Source organism: Pan troglodytes, chromosome 5 (genome assembly GCF_028858775.2).
Source record: "Pan troglodytes isolate AG18354 chromosome 5, NHGRI_mPanTro3-v2.0_pri, whole genome shotgun sequence".
Lineage (NCBI taxonomy): Eukaryota > Metazoa > Chordata > Mammalia > Primates > Hominidae > Pan > Pan troglodytes.
In genome coordinates this window covers 74,011,751-74,031,150 of record NC_072403.2, presented here as the reverse complement: position 1 = coordinate 74,031,150, position 19,400 = coordinate 74,011,751, and the positions used below count along the sequence as shown (strand labels likewise).

The window sequence follows — 19,400 nt, the reverse complement described above, 5'->3', positions numbered from 1 at the left end:
CTATTTGAGAAAGATTGATATTATCTGAAAATTTCTGATATTATCTGAAAAACTTTCTTTAAATGTTCATAGAATTTGCCAGTGTGGCCATCTCGTCTTTGTGTTTTCTTTTTGGGGAGGTTTTGACTACGAATTCAATCACTTTACCTATGGTAAGTCCAGACAGATTTTGCAGTTCTTCCTGACTCATTTTTGGTAGTTTTTATTTTTTCAAGAATTTGTCCAGTTTGTTTTGGTTATATAAATTATTGGCATAGAACTAAGTGTTCCTTAGTATTCTTATAAATCCTTTTATCCTTTTATTTTTGTTAAAATAGCAGTAATGTCCCCATGTGCAATTCATTTCTAATTTTAGTGATTTGAGTATTCTCTACTGCTGTTTTTTTTAGTCAATCTAGCTAAAGGTTTGTCAATTCAAAGAACCAACTTTTAGTTTTGTTGATTCTCTCTATTGTATTTCATTTCTTGATTTCATTTATCTCCACTCTAATCTTTATTATTTTCTTCCTTTCAGTTTCATGTTTAGTTTGCTATTTTTCTGATTCCTTAAGGTGTAACATCAGGTTGTTGATTTGAGAAATTTCTTCTTTTATAATGTAGGTACTTATTGATAGAAATTTCTCTCCAAGTACCCCTTTACTGCAGTCTGTAAGTTTTGGCATACTGTATATCTTTTTCATTTGTCTCAACATATTTTTTTATTTAGAATTTACCTTGTGATTGCTGCTTTGACTGATTGGTTAAGAGAGTGTCATTTAATTTTCACATATTTATGAACTCTACTTTTTTGTTCCTTTTATCTATACTTATTTCATTGTGATCCCTAAAGATAGTTTGTATGGCTTCAATTTTTTTTAATATTTTGAGACTGCTGTGGCCTAATACATAGAGGATGTTCCATGTGAACTTAATAAGAATTTGTATTTTGTTGTTGGTATTTTGCTGTTGTTGGATGGACTATCCTGTGCATGTCTGTTAGGTCTGGTTTGTAGTGTTACTCAAGTCATCTTGTCAAGCAACTTCATTGTGCACTGGTTACCAACTTGTCTGAGTCTAGTGAGACAGGACACTCATGTGTGCAAGTTACCTTAAGTGAATGTATTACTTACAGATACGCAGCAAGGGAGATCAGAGCCTAGTATCCGTTGTGAGCTGGTACTCCAAGACAGGAAAGCTGCCCAGGATGGGTACAGTCTTATATGTGGTGGTCCAACTGGTACCACAGTGGAGGGACCCTGAAAAGCAGCCTGCCAGTTTCCTTCCCCAGTCTCTTCTTTCCGAGGCTTTTTCATGTGTCTGCTACTTGCCCTGGATGGTATCCATTGTCCTAGACTACTGTCGTAGTGTACTTTGCTATAAATGCTTTTGCCAAATGTGATATAAGGTGCTGTTCTTAGACTGAGAATACTTCTAGGCAGTTGAAATAAAGGCAAACTTCAGATCCAATCCCTCAGCAACCCACCAAACATGTCAACACACATCATATGTCTTTGAAAACAGTCATTTTTGCCTCCTCTGGCACAAGCTAGCCACACTAGGAATATAGACCACTTATCTCCACAAATAGCACTAAGTTAGAGACTGGAAGATGATAGAAGGTAAGTTAAAATGTCGTATGTTCTCTTTTTAATATTTGGCAGTTTATGTTGTTGTTCTTGTTGTTGTTGTTATCAGAGATGGAGTCTCATTCTGTTGCCCAGGCTGGAGTGCAATGGCGTGATCTCGGCTCACTGCAAACTCCACCACCCGGGTTCAAGTGATTCTCCTGCTTAAGCCTCCTGAGTAGTTGGGATTACAGACGCCTACCACCACGCCCAGCTAATTTTTTGTGTTTAATAGAGATGGGATTTTGCCATGTTGGTCAGGCTGGTTGGCAGTTTCTTTCATCATTATACATTCCCCTATTTATTGTGAGTTTTTGATTAGAGGTCCAGAGCTTTGAAAACAGTTGATTCTGACAGGTTTTGTTAAATTTATCATTGCTTTTGTAGAGGGACTGAATTTTGGAATTCTTACCATCATTGTTGATGTCGTCCTTAGGTCTATACTCTTAATCACTTCCGTTTAGCTGTTCTGTTGTGAGTTGCTGTGTACCCTGACTCTTACCTCTTCTTCATCCTTATTTCATGTGTTTTCTCTTATGTTTTGTTATCCAGACAAACTGACCGTTTTTAGTTCTTTAAGCTGGTGCCACCGTGTTTCTTCTTACTGTGATATCTTCTCGTTCCTGACAAATCCGCTTTTCTCTGCTATCCCATGTATCTAATTCACATTTTTCTCTGTAACTCAATCATTGTTGACTCCTGAGCAAAGATCCTGTGACTTCACAAAGTAGGCCAATTATGCATATCATATTCCTTAGCACTATATATGCATCCTTGTAGAACTTTCATGGTTATATTTCCATTTGATTCTGTTTTACTTTGGTTAAATGAGGCCAAATTCTGTGTTCTTTTGTATTAATCTGGTCTCTTGCTACTAATAAAGACATACTGAGACTGAGTAATTTATAAAGGAAAGAGGTTTAATGGACTCACAGTTCCACATGCTGGGAGGCCTCACAATCATGGCAGAAGATGAAGGAAAAGCGAAGGGATGTCTTACATGATGGCAGGCAAGAGAGCATGTGCAGGGGACTCCCCTTTATAAAACCATCAGTTCTCATGAGACTTATTCACTATCACAAGGACAGCGGAAAATCCCACCTCCATGATTCAATTGCCTCCCACTCTGTACCTCCCAAGACACATGGGGATTATTACATTTCAAGGTGAGATGTGGGTCAGGACATAGCCAAACCATATCAGTCTGCCTCTGGCCCCTCCAAAATCTCATGCACTCAAGTTTCAAAATCAATCATGTCTTCTAACAGTTCCCCAAAGTCTTAATTCATTTTAGCCTTAACCCAAAAGTCCAAGTCCAAAGTCTCATCTGAGACAAGGCAAGTCCCTTCCACCTATAATGCTGAAAAATCAAAAGCAAGTTAGTTACTTCCTAGGTATAATGGGGGTACAGGCATTAGGTAAATATACCCATTTCAAATGGGAGAAATTGGCCAAAAGGAAGGGCTACAAGGCCTCATGCAAGTCTGAAATCCAGCAGGGCAGCCAAAACTTAAAGCTTCGTAATGATCTCCTTTGACTCCATTTCTTCCATCTAGGTCACCCTGATGCAAGAGGTGGGTTCCTATGGCCTCAGGCAGCTCTGCCTCTGTGGCTTTGCAGGGTACAGCCCCCCTCCAAGCTGCTTTCATGGGCTGGCATTTTGTGTCTTGGCTTTCCTAGGTGCATGGTGCAAGCTGTCAGTGGATCTACCATTCTTGGGTCTAGAGGACAGTGGCCCTTTTCTCACATCTCCACTAGGCAGTGCCCCAGTGGGCACTCTGTGTGGGGGCTCCAACTCCACATTTCCCTTCCACACTGACCTAGCAGAGGTTCTCCATGAGGGCCCTGCCCCTGCAGCAAACCTCTGCCCAGATATCCAGGTGTTTCCATACATCCTTTGAAATCTATGCAGAGGTTCCCAAATCTCGATTCTTGACTTTTATGCACCTGCAGGCCCAAAACCATATGTAAGCCTCTAAGGCTTGCAGCTTGCACCCTCTGAAGCAATGGCCTGAGCTCTATGTTGCCCCCTTTTAGCCACACCTGGGATATAGGGCATCAAGTCCCAAGACTGCTCAAAGCAGCATGGCCCTAGGCCTGGAACACAAAACCATTTTTTCCTCGTAGGCCTCTGGGCATGTGATGGGAGGGGCTGCTGTGAAGATTTCTGACATGCCCTGAAGGCATTTTCCCCATTGTCTTGGTGATTAACATTTGGCTCCTCATTACTTAGGCAAATTTCTGCAACCAACTTGAGTTTCTCCTCAGAAAATGGGTTATTCTTTTCCATTGCATCACTGGGCTGCAAAGTTTATGAACTTTTATGCTCTACTTGCCTTTTAAATGTAAGTTCCAATTCCAAACCATATCTTTGTGAATACATAAAATTGAATGATTTTACAGCACCCAAGTCACTTCTTGAACACTTTGCTTCTTAGAAGTTTCTTCTGCCAGATACCCTAAATCATCTCTCTCAAGTTCAAAGTTCTACAAATCTCTAGGGTAGGGTTAAAATGTCACCAGTGTCTTTGCTAAAATATAGCGAGAGTCACCTTTATTTCAGTTTCCAACAGGTTCCTCATCTCCATCTCATACAACCTCAACCTGTACTTTATTGTCCATATCACTGTCAGCATTTTGGTCAAAACCATTCCACAAGTCTCTGAGAAGTTCCAACTCTTCCCACGTCTTTCTGTCTTCTTCTGAACCCTCCAAACTGTTCCAACCTCTGCATGTTACCCAGTTCCAAAGTCACTTCCATATTTTTGGGTATCTTTACAGCAGCACCCCACTCTACTGGTGCCAATTTACTATATTAGTTCATTCTCATCCTGCTAATAAAGACATACTCAAGACTGAGTAATTTATAAAGAAAAGAGGCTTAATGGACTCACAGTTCTGCATGCTGGGGAGGCCTCACAATCATGGTGGAAGATGAAGGAAGAGCAAAGGGACATCTTACATGGTGGCAGGCAGGAGAGCACGTGCAAGGAATTTTTCTTTATAAACTATCAAATCTCATGAGACTTATTCACTATCATGAGAAAAACATGCCCTCATGTTTCAATTACCACTCACTGGGTCCCTCCCATGACACATGGGGATTATTACAATTCAAGGTGAGATTTGGATGGGGACACAGAGTCAAGCCATATTATCATTTATCATCACAGTATTACCCTCACTACCTAGCAGAGTGTCTAGTGCATGGTAGGTACATGGTAAAAATGTACCTAATGAAGAGTGAATTTTTTTTCCAATATTTCTTTTTCTGGATTTGGTGATACTTTTAAAAATAAAATCACAGTCATTAAAAAATGCAAGTAGTCTTTTTGATGTAAACAATAAGGATAAAAATGCAAAAATCTGAGCCTATAAAAAGTTTAAAAAAATAGTTTTGCAGAGAGGTTTTCCCAAGGCTATAGGATTATATCACATCAATATGGAGGCTTATAGATGAGAGGAAGAAAGACAAAGTTATTGATATGGTTTGGCTTTATGCCCACCCTCAAATCTCATCTTGAATTGTAGCTCCCATAATTCCCATGTGTTGTGGGAGGGACCCAGTGCAAGATAATTGAATCATGGGGGCAGTTTTCCCCATACTGTTCTCATGGTAGTGAATAAGCCTCATGAGATCTGATGGTTTTTTAAGGGATTTCCTCTTTCTCTTGGTTCTCATTCTCTCTTGCCTGCCACCATGTAAGATGTACCTTTTGCCTTCCACCATGATTGTGAGAATTCTCCAACCATATGGAACTGTGAGTCCATTAAACCTCTTTTTCTTTATAAATTACCCAGTCTTGCATGTCTTTATCAGCAGCATGAGAGCAGACTAATACAATTATTGTTTTTGACTTCTGTGCTATTTCATTTCACTGGAATTCAGAAACAGATGTAAACAAAGATTTGTCTAGTGCTTCACAAATGAAGGAAAAAAAGATTGTAAATCTCATGGAATATTTCTTAACACTTGAAAGCTACATTTCTTAGTCTGAAAAAAAATTTCTCTAAACTCAGTAGAAGAAAATGTTATCTTTTCTTTTCAGCTGCTAATACTCCAGCATCTTTACAAGCAGACTTGGCAAACACTCTACTATATTTTAATCACCAAGATAATTTAGGTTGTGAAATATTCTGTATGGTTTTACCAATCACCAATTTTCTCTATTTTTCCTCTACTGAAAATCAACATTCCAGTTTATTTGGAACCATTGTTTTAATCTTTGTCAAATCTGGCAGCATGAACCATGTTTCCTGTATTGGCGAATGCCTACCATCCAAATATATGTATGTGTGCTTATATGTCTAAACGTCTCCAGAAATGATTACAGCTTTACTGTTTCTTGATTTAAATGCCGTATAAACCTACTTGAAGATTATGAGCCCCCTAAAATATTTTATGTGCTTCAAATCATGCAAAATTTGGAAGATATATCTTCTATGTAAATTAAGGCTTGCTGAGATCATAATAAAGAAATAACTTCTCTGTCTTCATTTTTCTCCACCTCTCATTAGCATTCTGAAGTTGTCTTATTTTACTTTTTGGAAAAAAAAGTTATCTTGATTTCTATCACTGTTAACTTGCTTTGTTTTCATTTTGGATCCTTGGTATTTTGCAAGATTTTTCTACCCTTTTCTCTTCTCTACCCGACCACAAAAGATAGATTGCCCTACTCCTTATTCCTCTTTAATTTTTTTTCTCCATTCTAGGCTAGATGATTTTATTTAGAATTCATTGTTTATATGACACATATTTAACAGTATTTCTGGTGAGACATCTGAAGTTTGGTGATTTAGAACTGTAACCATTTGTCTTTCTCACAAATCTTGAGTGGCTAGAGTAATGACTTAGGCCTGGGACTGGGTTGAAGTCTGATTCATGTGTTTTTCATTTCAGATCAACGGGTACTCAGAGTACGCTCTTCTCATGACAAATGGCAAAATCCCAATGAGTGAAAATATTTGATGTCTAATAAAGCCTCAGCTTATAACTGGTACATTGTCACCTCTACTCATGTTTTGTTTTTGTTTTGCTAAAGCAACTCACGTATCCAAACCCAAAATCATACATTCAAAAAACACATTCTTACCTCAGTGAGGTATCACAAATCCAGGGAGGTAAAGAAAAAATGTTAGCATCAAATATGCTTCAAACCATCTACATGCCAATAACTAAATTTTTTTTTTCCGTAATTGACTTATTTAGAAGTCGGTCTTATGTATCCCTATCAGGGTATGTTTAAGAGATGAATTAAATACAAAAGTCAGAAATAAAACACTTTCTGCTTTATAACTATCCCCCGTACTATCTAATGTTCATTTATCTTCTCTTAGTATTTTCGATTTACCTAATTACTAAAGGAAAATATTAAGATACTTGTTTAATTCCTTTCTCTTACTCAACTACCACACACATAGCCCCCAGATCTAGTTTATTCTATTTAAAAATATAAACTGAACTTATTCACTATTATCTAATTCAGCTGTGACATCCTCAGTAAAGGTTACCAAGATCTCTCAATGGAGACAATGTAAAACCTTTCATAGTTGGTCTCAGTGCTTCTACTCTTGCTTCTACTCGTCAATCTCCACACAGCAAGTCAGAATATTTTTAGTGTATATTTAAATCAGATAATATTTTTAACCTACTGGCATGTCAGTGTCCTTAGCATGACATCTAAACTTCTGACCACATCCCAGAAAACTATATTTTCTGTATTTGGCCTATCTTTCCAGCTTCTGGTTTATTTTTACACTTTGACATCCCTAGCTCCATGCTCGTAAAGATCGTTTGCATTTCTTATTCTTTCAGACTAAAAGGCTTTTCATATGGCTCTTTTCATTGCATTCCTGCTTATTTCCTATATGTCAACAGAACTATTACTTCCTCAAAAATGCCTTCTGTGATTACCCTAATTAAAGGAGCTCCCTTCCTTTGCTCCAGCCCATCTCATCATCTGGTTTCAGGTCTGTTTTGATCATCCCTAAAAATGAGAAACTAGAAGAGTGTTTGACAAATATTTATTGGCATTTTTTAGAATGCTAGGCCATCTTTACAGTAAATTTCTCATTGTTTAATACCTTATTATAAGTGATCAGATAATTTCTAATGCATAATTCATTTTTCTTTGAAAAAAGCATTGCTATACATAATACTTCATCTTCATGGAATGAAATGACCATAGACATTAGATTTGGATAATTGTCTAAAATTGCTACAGTCTTAAATTTATTCAGGTTAAAACAATCAATAAATTAAGTGACTTTGTTTAAAATGATACACTGAGTTTGGATTCCAGCTGACAATCCTGCAAGATTCATTTACTTCTCAAGAGCACAACATATTGTTAAAAATAACCACCAGATCATTTAGTATTCTACTATCTCCTGATCGGATACACTATTAAAATATTTTGATTGCCTCATTCACCTGATCTTGCTTAATGGACCATAAGTATTAAGCAGTATTGCTGAGGCTCATTTGTTCAATACATTCTAGATTGAGAGGTTGATTAATTGATTAGTATGACCTAGCAATTCTCATTTAAATGTGGGCTGATTCAAATTAGGTTTTCACTAATTTTGTGATATGTTTTGCATGTTAATGGAATTAGAAAATAATTTTGATTTTTACTTGCCAAATTTGTCATAGGAATAAGTTACTAAAAGTATATCATCAAAAATAAATTTTGATGTATAATATATGTGTACATATTATATTATAAAATATTTGCAAGCCAAGTAAATTATAACAGTTTAAGATTGTGTTTTTATTATTTATATATCAGATGCTTTCGATGACCGATCACATCATTTTAAAATTATTTTTTATATTCTATTTATACTAAACTTCATAAAAGTTTTTCCTAGAAATTACTGCTAATATGTTAAACATTCTGTATTATTTTTAAACTCAGTATATTCTAATATAAAAATGTGCCTTAACCACAATAGCAAACTAGTGCTTCTCACACCACAATGTTTCAAAATTCACAAAAATATTATTTACTTTTACCTTATATTTTTGGTAAATTAAATATATTTGTGTACATTAATGCTATAAAGTAGCAATACAATTTGTATCATTTTATAGCATGGATTATAAACTTATTCATATTTCATGATACAATGCATATATTCACACTATAAATAACTTGTATATGTATGGGTATTCATACAATTTGAACATCAGTCATATAGACGTGAACAGAACCCACACTTCACTCATGTAAACACTTTTTACTCATTTAAGACAAACCTCAAAAAGAAATTACTATGCATATATAAAATATAAATATATAAACATGAACAAAAGATGAACTTAATTATATAATCTTTGCTTTTGTCCTTAATTTAAGAACTGTGAACATTTGCCACATTTATTTACAATTTATATGAAAAATTAGAACACTTTATATGTAAGTACATCTTTGTGTACCATGCTGACAAAAGAACACTGATTGTGAAGACTTACATTGAAATTACAGGTTTGGTTCTAGACCACTGCAATAAAATATTTTTGTTCTCTAGTGCATATAAAGTTATGTTTAAAGTATACTATATTCTGTTAAGTCCACAGTAATATTATATCTACAAAAACAGTATGTATAGCTTAACTGAAAAATTCTTCATTGTTAAAATATGCTAACAATCATCTGAACCTTCAGCAAGTCATACTCTTTTAGCTTGTGGAGGGTCTTGTCTCAATGTTGATGGCTGCTGGCTATCAGGATGGTGGTTGCTGAATGCTAAAGAGACTGTGCCAAATTTTAACATAACACAACAATGAAATTTACCACATCGGTGCACAATTCCTTTTACACAAGATTTCTCTGTGGCATGTGTTGCTGTTTGACAGCGTTTTACCCGCAGTGGAGCTTCTTTCAAAATTTAAGGCAATTCCCTTTAAGCCTGCCATGGTTTCATGAACTAAGTTTTTGTAAGATTTAAAATAATTTGTTGTTATTTCAACAATGTTCACAGCACCTTCACAAGAAGTACATTCCATCTTAAGAAACCATTTTATTTGCTCCTTCACAAACAACTCCTTATCTATACAAGTTTTATCATGAGATTACAGCAGTTCAATCGCATCTTTAGGCCCTACTTCTAATTCTAGTTCTCTTGTTATTTCTACCATATTTGTATTTCCTTCTTCCACCGAAGCCTGAACACCTTAAAATGATTCATAATGATTGAAATTAACCTCTTTTAAACTCCTGTTAATATTGATAATTTGACCTCCTCCCATGAACCACACATTCTTAATGGCATCTAGAATGGTGAATCCTTTCCAGAATGTTTCAATATGCCAGGATCCATAAGCGGAATCACTATCTATGGTATCTATAGCCTTATAAAATGGATTTCTTAATAATATTGAAAGTTATAATTACTCCTTTTCCCGTGGACTGCAGAATGAATGTTATGTTAGCAGGGATGAAAACAATATTAATCTCCTTTCACCTCTTCATCAGATCTCTTGGGTAACCAGGTACTTTGTATATTAACAGTAATATTTTGAAAGGAGTCTTTTTTTCTCACCAGCAGTTCTCAAGAGTGGGCTTAAAATATTGAGTAAACCATCCTGTAACCAGACGTGGCGTCATCCAGGACTTGTTCCATTTATAGTGCACAAGCAGAGTAGAAATAGCATATTTCTTCAAGGCCCCCAGGGTTTTCAGAACGGTATTCTGAATTGGCTTCAAATTGGCTTAAATGTAGTCATCAGCTGCATTGGCTTCTAACAAGAGTCAGCCTGTGATTTGAAGCTTTGAATTTAGTCTATGATGTCTGCTCCATAGCTGTGAAAATCTTAGATGATGTCTTTTTCCAATATAAGGCTTTTTTGTCTACGTTGAACATTTGTTGTTTAGTGTAGTTACCCTCAGCAGTGATCTCAGGTAGTTTTCCTGGATAGCTTGTCACAACTTCTACTCAGCACTTGCAACTTCACCTTGCACTCTTCTATTAATGGGGATGGGTTCTTTCCTTAAACCTTAAGATCCAACTTCTGCTACCTTCGAACTTTTCTTCTGTAGCTTCCTCACCTCTCTCCCGCCTTCCCTGAATTGAAGACACTTAGGGCCTTGCCCTGGGTTAGGCTTTTTAATAAGGGAATGTTGTGACTGTTTTAATCTTTTATACAGACTGTTAAAAACTTTCTCCATATCAGTAATAAGCGTGTTTCATTATCTTATCATTCCTTGTATCACTGAAGTAACACTTTTAATTTCTTTCACCAAATTTTTCTTTAAATTCACAACTTGGCTGCTTGGTACAAGAGGCCTAACTTTTTCAGCCTATATCAGCTTGCTTGCTTTTTTTTTTTTTTTTTTTTTTTTTGAGACGGAGTCTTGCTCTGTCGCCCAGGCTGGAGTGCAGTGGCACAATCTCGGCTCACTGCAAGCTCCACCTCCCGGGTCCACACCATTCTCCTGCCTCAGACTCCCGAGTAGCTGGGACTACAGGCACCCGCCGCCATGCCCAGCTAATTTTTTATATTTTAGTAGAGACGGGATTTCACCATGTTAGCCAGGATGGTCTCTGTCTCCTGACCTCGTCATCTGCCTGCCTCGGCCTCCCAAAGTGCTGGGATTACAGGCGTGAGCCACCACGCCCGGCCAGCTTTCAATATCCCTTCCTCACCGTGCTTAATTATTTCTAGCTTTTGATTTAACCTGAGAGGTGCACTACTCTTCCTTTCACTTGAACACTTAAAGGCCATGTAGGATTATTAATTAACCTTATTTTACTATTGTTGTGTCTCATAGAATAGGCCTGAGGAGAGGCAGAGAAACAGATGAATGGGTGGTTGGTGGAACAGTAATAACATACACACATTTAGCAATTAAGTTATCTGACTTACGTGGGTGTAGTTTGTGGCAATTTGAGACAATTCCATTAGTAACATAAGAGATCACTGAACACAGAGCATGATAACAGATATAATAATAATGAAAAGTTGGAAATGTTGTGAGAATTGCCCAGCCGTCACACAGAGACATGAAGTGAGCATATGCTGTTGGAAAAGCCAATACATGCTCAATGCAGGGTTTCCACAAACATTCCATTTGTTCAAAAACTCAGCATCTGCAAGGCACAATTAAGCAAAGAATAATAAAACAAGGCATGTCTGTATTGTAAAAACAAAGGAACGTTTTTCTCAAAATTTTAATGCAAATACCTAAAAACAACTTTGAAGGTCACCGCTGGGCATTCAGCTAAAAGCCTCCAGCAGAGTTGCCGCAGGTGTGCACACGGATGACAGTTCATCGATTCTGTCAGAACCACTTTTCCATGAGCAGCACCCTCTCCATCTCAAAATTCTATTTTAAATAATGTCACATATTTTGTTCAGTTTATCAGCATCACATGCAAATATATGCTAATTTTGTTTAAAAGAAGTGTTTCTGACTATAAAATAACATGCCTCACTATAAATAATTCCTCCACATCAAAGGAAAAAAAAATAAAGAAAAACAGTTGGATAATCCTGCCACTTAAATATAACGAACATCGATCGATTTTATATATTAAAATTACATAAAATATAAGCCCCATTTACTTGTCCAAAATTGAAAGCATCTCAATTAATTATTAATATATTTTTACGTATTATCATAACAATGTTTTCTAGTGTGATAAATTTATTTTCTAAATTATAGGTTTAAATGCTTTATAATTTTTATGAATATAACTTATTTGAGTAGTACAATATTAATGAATTTTTTAACATGTCCTCTTAAGATAACTCTTCTTATACATAAATTTTCAAGAGCATCTCTCCTTATTTTCTAAAAATAATTTCTTAGAACAGCACTGTCTAGTAGGTCTTTCTGTAGTAATCAATGTGTTCTATATCTGTATTATATAATTCAGTAGCCACTGGCAACTCTGGCTATTAAGCCCTTGAAATGTGACTACTCAGACTGACAAATTTATTTTTAGATTGTATTTAATTTGGATCAATTAAAATTTATGTTTAAATAGTAACACATAACTAATGGCTAACATATGAGAAAGTTCATTGAATATATTAAGAAAACAGTGGGCCAAAAAGTATCAAGCTTCCTTTAGCTGTAATTAAAATATTAGATTCAGCTGTATAGATCCCAGATATCTTCTATTTTCTTCTTAAAGAGAAAATGTTATCTGATTACTTCCTCTGTTTCAATTCTTAATTTCTTCCTGGAAAATACCTTTCATTCTTACGTTAGACCACCATATTCTTTCTCTTCCAATTGTCAGTGTATCTCTCATCATTTTGTTTGTATTCTTGTATAGTACTCAAATTGTCCACATACTTGATAAAATTCCCATCTCCATCCATTTTAATGGCATTATTACAAAACTTTATTTCCAGCCTTTCTTATGTATTTCTGTTTCACACTATTTGGTGACTTTTAATTTTTTTTTTCTGGCATAAATAATTTTCTGAATCTCTATGTCTATGTTTTGTTTTCCTTGCTTCACAGTAAACACAATGGTGTTTTCCATAATCACAGTGGCGTTCAATTTTATACTTATTTGTCCATAATTTAGATGCTAAGATCTATTATGCCTTTACCTCACCCAAAAGACTTCATATATGGATGAAATTTTAACCTACTTTGTGTTTCCTCTGAGTGATATTTGAGCCTATTCTCATATGGATGACAGAGTGAATTAATAGTCCTCTCATTCTAGTTTTTGTGTGCGTACCTTGGAGTACACACACAAAAATAATAATCCTAAGTTTGGATAGCTATAGGGGCTTTTTTTTCTGCCCCTCCTACAGATATTCCTTTCTCTCTACTCTGTTTACCAGAACACAATTCACAAGGACAAGTCATACTCTACCTGTCTGCTCCTCTGATTTCTGGAAATTTCTCTCTCTAAATGTGTATGGATAGATGCAAGAATATTTGGTTGAAAATCAGAGTTAGAAAGTCAGTACTTTGGATGACTATAAATATCTTATACCTCAGAGTTAGAGGAAGAGTCAGACAATATATATACAAAGTCTTTGTCTTGTTTTTATTTATAAAGTAAGACCTACAGTCTCTAACAGTCCTGTTCCATCAAAATTTTTTCTAACAGTATGCCAATAGATGGTTTGCATGTTATGTCTCAGATAGAAAGCTAGTCTTCTATATTTTTCTCTGTGATAGCAGTTTTGGTTGGGATTCTACAAACTACATTTTTCAGATTCTTTTACCAAGTGACTTCCTGTTAGAATATGAAAATAATAGAGATGCTTAAAGGTATCAGCAGCACCAACACAAGCCCTTTCCTAGGAGATATGAATATTCAATTTGTGGTACTTCCCTGAACTTCAAGGTTCCTGTAACTCCAATCCTTCTCTTATTCTCCCATCCGTAAGAGTAATAGGTTTTCTTGAAGTTATTATATTTGGTTAATTCAGGATTTAATATCGCTAATACTTGTGTAAACACTTCCCCATTTTACATTTCCTCTTAAAATTACCTAGGAATAGTTTGTGTTTTTCCAGTTAGACACCGACTAGTATATTTATCTCTCACTTTTCAGTAACCATGTTTGTTTTCTTCGTGTGTGTGTGTTTGCATGACTTTATAGGTAAATTAAAACATCAGGAAAGGCTGCATGCAGGGACTTGCTAGGCAAGAGGCCATTATAATCAAGAATTATAAAATATTTCTTTTAAAACTTTGTCTAAAACTTAACACTGAGAAATTTAAAATCGCATTAAATATATTATAAAATTATCTATGTTCTTCATGCTACAAGTGATTTTCTATTTTTGCAATTGTCAGAGTTACATTTAAATTTTTACCCCCTATTATCTTTTTATTCATGATTCCTTTCATGTGGTTTTTCTCTATAATACACTATTATTTATTTTCTTTGCCATGTACTTACAAAGCTGCTGTCCCCTTCCAAGCTTTCCACAACTGAGATCATGCCAATTGATTTAATAATGTGAGGCTATTTTCCAGTGAGCATAGTAACTGCAGTCTTTGTTTTAATTGTTTGAAAATTATCCTTTTTCTCTTAAATGAAATTATTAAACGTCATCATTGGCCAAAATCAATTTTACCAGATAGTATGCCTTCATATGTAAGTGGGAAGATAATTCTGCCATGATTCAGACTTTCCTCTATTGTGTCATTATTTAAACCCGCTAAAGAAAAAGAGACAAATAGGATTCCAATGGGAAAGTTCCCATGTAATCAACTCCAACAAACACTGTTTCACAAGAGTCAAGACTGAAACATTATGCCTGTGAAACTCATGAGACTTAGCATATTACGCATTCACATGTAATTTGTCAATTCTAAAGCACTTAAAAATTTTAGAATTCAATCCTCTGCCTGTGTTTATGTCTTCATGTTTTGGACATTTCATGTTTGGTAACATATATCACTGTTTTCCTTTTCTTTTCAGCTGTCATTAATTTGATCCATTTCACTATTAATTTAATATTTTATCAACTCTCAACTACAGTCTCTGTACAAAGTTAAAATGCTCTACATGTTTTCATTACTTCCCACTGCTCTTATTTCTCTTCTCCTAACTGTTCCTCTCTGTTCATTGTGCTGGATGCAATACAGACTTTCTTACTCTCTTAAAGTCAACCTATTTCCCACCTGGGGCTTTTATATGTGTTGTTCCCTTTGTCTGTAATGCACTTCTCCCATATCTCCACATGGCTACTTCCTTCAACATTACTTAGGTCTCTGAAATTGTTAGCTCCTTAGATTGGTGATCCCTGACCATAGTATGTACAATGCTCCCTCCAGTAACCCTCAGAAAGCTTAGCAGGCTTTCTTGTAATGCATTGCACTTCCTCCACCTGAAAGTATATGTTATATGTTTTGGGTTCTATGTCATCCCCACAAGCATGTATGTTCCATCATCTTAGGAACTCTTTCCAGTGCCTATAACAGTGCCTGACACATAATACATATTAAATAATATTTTCAGATTAACAAATGCATAAAACATTAAATTGGGCCAGAAAATCAAGCTGAGGGCTCAAGGATATGAAAATAAACATTCCTTGTTGTGTTTATATTACTCTATATTAAGTGGGGGATCATTAAGTGGGGGATAAAAATGGTATTAATAAATCCTGATTTGTGGAGCAAATAATTGTTTCATTCTCACATATTTTTTCTTTTAATATAGGAGAAAGCTTGGAGTTTTTTCAAGTACTATGATTAGTTCAGTTTACTGAGAGTCGAGTAATAAATATACATAGGAAGTAAAAATTAAAAAAAAAAACTTCCCCACACACTGGGCTTTGCTGCTATTACATTTTACTACCTGATTTATTCCTCACAACCATTTTGTGAAAACTATCAAAATTATTTTTATTATTTTGCATATTAAAAGACAATCTTACCTTAAAGTGCTTCAGGAAACAAAAATAGGGCTTACTTTCAGAAGCCCTGATGCCATTCAGTAAGGCACTGGAATAACATCAAATTAGTTGTAGATTATTATTGTATTTGCAAGTATTTTCAACCTGTTGGGCTTATGTTTTATGTTTAAGTCTTATTTTTGAGGAATTATGAGTAATATATCTTACAATATTATTTTATTCAGGATGCACATGAGCAGGTTTGTGACTTGAATGTATTGCATAAGGGTGAGGTTTGGGCTTTTAGTATATTCATCATCCAATATTGGACATTACCCAGTAGGTAATTTTTTAAGCATCAATCCCCTCCAACCATATCCACTTTGGGCAACACCGGTGTCTATTATTTCCATCTTTATGTCCATGTGTTCCCATGGTTTAGCTCCCACTCATAAGTGAGAAGGTGTGGTACTGATTTTTCTGTTTGTAAGTTATTCATTTAGGATAATGGCCTCCAGCTTTATCCATGTTGCAGCAAAAGAAATGACTTCATTCCTTTTATGGCTGAATAGTATTCATGGTTTAGATATATAACATTTTCTTTATCCAATCAACCATTGATGGACACATAGCTTGATTCCGTGACTTTGCTCTGGTGAACAGCTCTGCAATAAACAGACAAGTGCAGGTATCTTTTTGAGATAATGATTTATTTTCCTTTGTGTAGATGACCTGAAGTAATATTGCTGGATCAAATGGTAGTTGTAGTTTTAGTTCTTTGATACATCCCCACACTGTTTTCCATAGAAGTTATATTAATTTACTTTCCCTCAACTGTTTATAAGTGTTCCCTTCTTCTCTCCACATCCTTGTCAAAATCTGTTGTTTATGCACATTTTAATAATACCCATTCTGACTGGTATAAGATTTCTCAATTTAGTTTAATTTGCATTTCTCTGATGATTCGTGATGTTGAGCATTTTTCATATGTTTGTTAGGTACTTGTATGTCTTCTTTTGAGACATGTCTTTTCATTTCCTTTGTCCACTTTTTAATGGGATTGTTGGTTTGACATAATTTGCAAATACTTTCTCCCATTCTGCAGGTGGTCTATATACTTTATTAATTATTTCTTTTGTTAGGTAGAAGCTTTTCAGTTTAATTCCCAGTTACGTATTTTTGTTTATGTTGCATTTGCTTTTAGGGTAGTAGTCATAAAGTCTTTGCTTAGGCCAATGTGGTTTTCCTAGGTTTTCTTCTAGGACTTCTATAGTTTCAGGCCTTACATTCAGATCTTTAATACATCTTGAGTTAATTTGTATATACTGTTAGTGATAGTCCAGTTTCATTGTTATACGTAGACTAGCCAATTTTTCCATCACCATTTTTTAAATGGGGAGTCCTTTCCCTATTGTTTATTTTTGTTGACTTTGTCAAAGATCAGTTTGCTGTAGGTATGTGGCTTTACTTTTAGGTTCTCTACACTTTTCTACTGATCTATGTGTTTATTTTTATATCAGTACTTGATCTTTTGGTTCGTATACCCTTGTAGTATGTGTTATGGTCAGGTAATGTGATGTCTCCGGCTTTGTTCTTTTAGTTTAGGATTGTTTTTGCTATTTAGGCTCTTGTGTGGTTTCATATGAATTTTACAATTGCTTTCTCTAATCCTGTGAAGAATGACATTGCTACTTGATAGGAATTGCATTCAATCTGTAGACTGCTTTGGGCACTATGGTACTTTTAACAATATCAATTCTTCCAATCCATGACATGAGATGTCTTTTAATTTGTTGTGTCATCTACAATTTTTTTTTCATCAGTGTCTTTTAGCTCTTCTTGTAGAGATCTTCCACTTAATTCTTTAAGTGTATTCCTAGGTATTTTTTGTTTGTGCATGTGGCTATTTTAAACAGGATTGAGTTTTTTATATGGTTCTCAGCTCAAATGTCATTAGTGTATGGAAATGCTACTGACTTTTGTACATTGATTTTGAATCTTGAAACTTTACTGCCTTTATGTATCAACTCTAGTACTACTTTGGAGTTATTAGGGGGTTCTAGTTATAAAACCATGCCATCAGTGAATAGAGATAATTTGACTTCCTGTTCTCTAATTTGGATGCCTTTTATTTATTTTCCTTGCCTGATTGCTCTAGCTAGGAATTCAACTACTATGTTGAATAGTATTTTTGAGAGGGAACATCCTTTTCTTGGTCCAGTTCTTAGGGGGAATGCTTTCAACTTCTCCCCATTGAGCAGAATGTTACCTGTGGGTTTGTCACATATGGCTCTTATTATTTGGATGTATTTTCCTTCAATTGCTAGTTTGTTGAGGGTTTTCATCTTGAAGAAATGTTGGATTTTATCAAATACTTTTTCTGAATCTATTAAGACAATCAAATGGTTTTTGTTTTTAATTTGGTGTATGTGGTGGATCACATTCATTGATTTGCAAATGTTGAATTGCCCTTATATCCCTGGAATAAAACCCACTTGACTATGATGAATCATCTTTTTGATGTCAGATTCAGTTTACTTGCATTTTGTTGAGGATTTTTACATCCATGTTCGTCAGAGATAATGGTCTGTAGTTATTTTTGGTGTTGTCATTGCATGATTTTAGTATTACAGTGATACTTGTTTCAGAGAATGAGTTAGGGAGGAATCCCTTCCCAAATTTTTGGAATAGTTGCAGTAAGATTGGTAGCAGCTCTTGTTTGTGCATCTGGTAAAATTCAGCTCTGAATCTGTTGGTCCTGGGCTTATTTTTATAATATTTTTTAATTGATTCAATTTTATTACTCATTATTGGTCTGTTCAGGATTTACATTTCTGCTTGGTTCAATTTTCGGAGGTTGTGTGTTTCCAGGAATTATTTACATCCTTTAAGTTTTCTAGTTTGTGCACATACAGCTGATGTTCACACTAATCTTTGGTGATCTTTTCTATTTCTGTGGCATGTATCAGATGTGATGTCACCTTTATCATTTATGATTGTGCTTATCTGAGTCTTCTCTCTTTTTTTGGTTAAACTATCTAGCAGTCTATTGATTTTGTTTATCCTTTCCAATAACCAACTTTTCATTTTGTTGATCTTTTGTATCATTTTTAAGTCTCAAAATCATTTAATTCTCTTCTGATATCTGTTATTTCTTTTCTTCTGCGAGCTTTGATTTTGTTTCCTCTTGCTTTTCTAGTTCCTTGAGATGTGACATTCGGATTTTAAATTGAGATTCTTTTTGATGTAGGGACTTAACACAATTACCTTTAGTGTTATCACAGCTTTTGCTATATCACAGAGGTTTTGGTATGTTGTGTTTCCATTTTTCTTTGTTTCAAAACTTTTGGATTTCTTCCTTAATTTTATTGTTTACCTGAAAGTCATTCAGGAGCAAATTGTTTTGTTTGTATGTACTTATGTGGTTTTGAGAGTTCTTCTTGGTAATGATTTTTAATTTTATTCTG

General features: G+C 35.1%; 1 protein-coding gene across 4 annotated transcripts in view; it reads left to right on the top strand.

Annotated features, from left to right (window-relative positions):
* Window positions 1-19,400, top strand: part of LOC129144272 (protein eyes shut homolog) — a 773,546-nt gene that overhangs the window by 610,271 nt on the left and 143,875 nt on the right. The window contains exons 14-15 of one of the 4 annotated variants that reach the window (XM_063813145.1): window positions 73-152; window positions 6,505-6,603. The exons of the other annotated variants lie outside the window; for them this stretch is intronic. Of the exons in view, the coding sequence (XP_063669215.1) occupies window positions 73-152; window positions 6,505-6,573 (149 nt within the window). The 3' untranslated portion in view covers window positions 6,574-6,603. Of the gene's footprint in view, window positions 1-72; window positions 153-6,504; window positions 6,604-19,400 lie in introns of those variants that run through there. 4 annotated transcript variants of the gene reach the window in all.